This window comes from Vitis vinifera, chromosome 16 (assembly GCF_030704535.1).
Source record: "Vitis vinifera cultivar Pinot Noir 40024 chromosome 16, ASM3070453v1".
NCBI lineage: Eukaryota > Viridiplantae > Streptophyta > Magnoliopsida > Vitales > Vitaceae > Vitis > Vitis vinifera.
Window position 1 is genome coordinate 19,954,464 of NC_081820.1, and position 812 is coordinate 19,955,275.

The following is an 812-nucleotide window of genomic DNA, read 5'->3' on the forward strand; positions in this document are numbered from 1 at the left end:
ATGGCACCTCTAGTCTGCAGTGGTTATAATTACACCATATGGGCTGTGCGGATGGAAGCCTACCTAGATGCTGTAGATCTATGGGAGGTTGTTGAAGATGACTATGACGTTCCTCTACTATCAGACAACCCAACGATGGCTCAAGTCAAGAATCACAAGGAAAGGAAAACCAGAAAGTCTAAGGCAAAAACTTGCCTATTTGCAGTAGTTTCAGCTACAATCTTCACCCGAATTATGTCTTTGAAATCAGCCAAAGCCATATGGAGTTATCTCAAATTTGAATATGAAGGAGATGATCGAATTAAAGGCATGAAAATGCTGAATCTAATAAGAGATTTCGAGTTGCAGAAGATGAAAGAGTCAAAAACCATCAAAGAGTACTCTGAAAGGCTTTTAAGCATAGCCAACAGAGTAAGATTGCTTGGTTCGGAGTTTAAAGACTCTCGTATTGTTGAAAAAATTCTGGTTACTATTCCTGAAAGATTTGAAGCTACCATAACCACTTTGGAAAATACCAAAGATTTGTTCAAAATCACGTTGGCAGAGTTGTTGAACTCTTTGTAGGCACAAGAACAACAGATGGTTATGAGACAAGAAGCAACTGTAGAGGAAGCCTTGCCCGCCAAACATGAAGTTGGTTGGAGAAACAAAAAGAAGAAAAATAGAAAGCATCAACAAGCAAATGGAGAAGCTGCAGCGCACAGGAACAACAAAAACAAAGCTGGAAGTTCCAAGGGAAAGTACCCACCTTGTAAGCATTGTGACAGAATTGGCCACTCATCGTTCAAGTGCTGGAAAAGGCCAGATGCTAA

General features: G+C 40.3%; 1 protein-coding gene across 1 annotated transcript; it reads left to right on the forward strand.

Annotated features, from left to right (window-relative positions):
• On the forward strand, positions 1-564 carry LOC132255304 (uncharacterized). The gene has a single exon (XM_059743387.1). The coding sequence runs from the start codon at positions 1-3 to the stop codon at positions 562-564; it is 564 nt and encodes a 187-aa protein (XP_059599370.1).
• The last annotated feature ends 248 nt before the right edge of the window (positions 565-812 follow it).

Excerpts from the sequence above, each read along its gene's own strand:
- LOC132255304 (XM_059743387.1), top strand. The coding sequence starts at position 1 with ATGGCACCTCTAGTCTGCAGTGGTTATAATTACACCATATGGGCTGTG.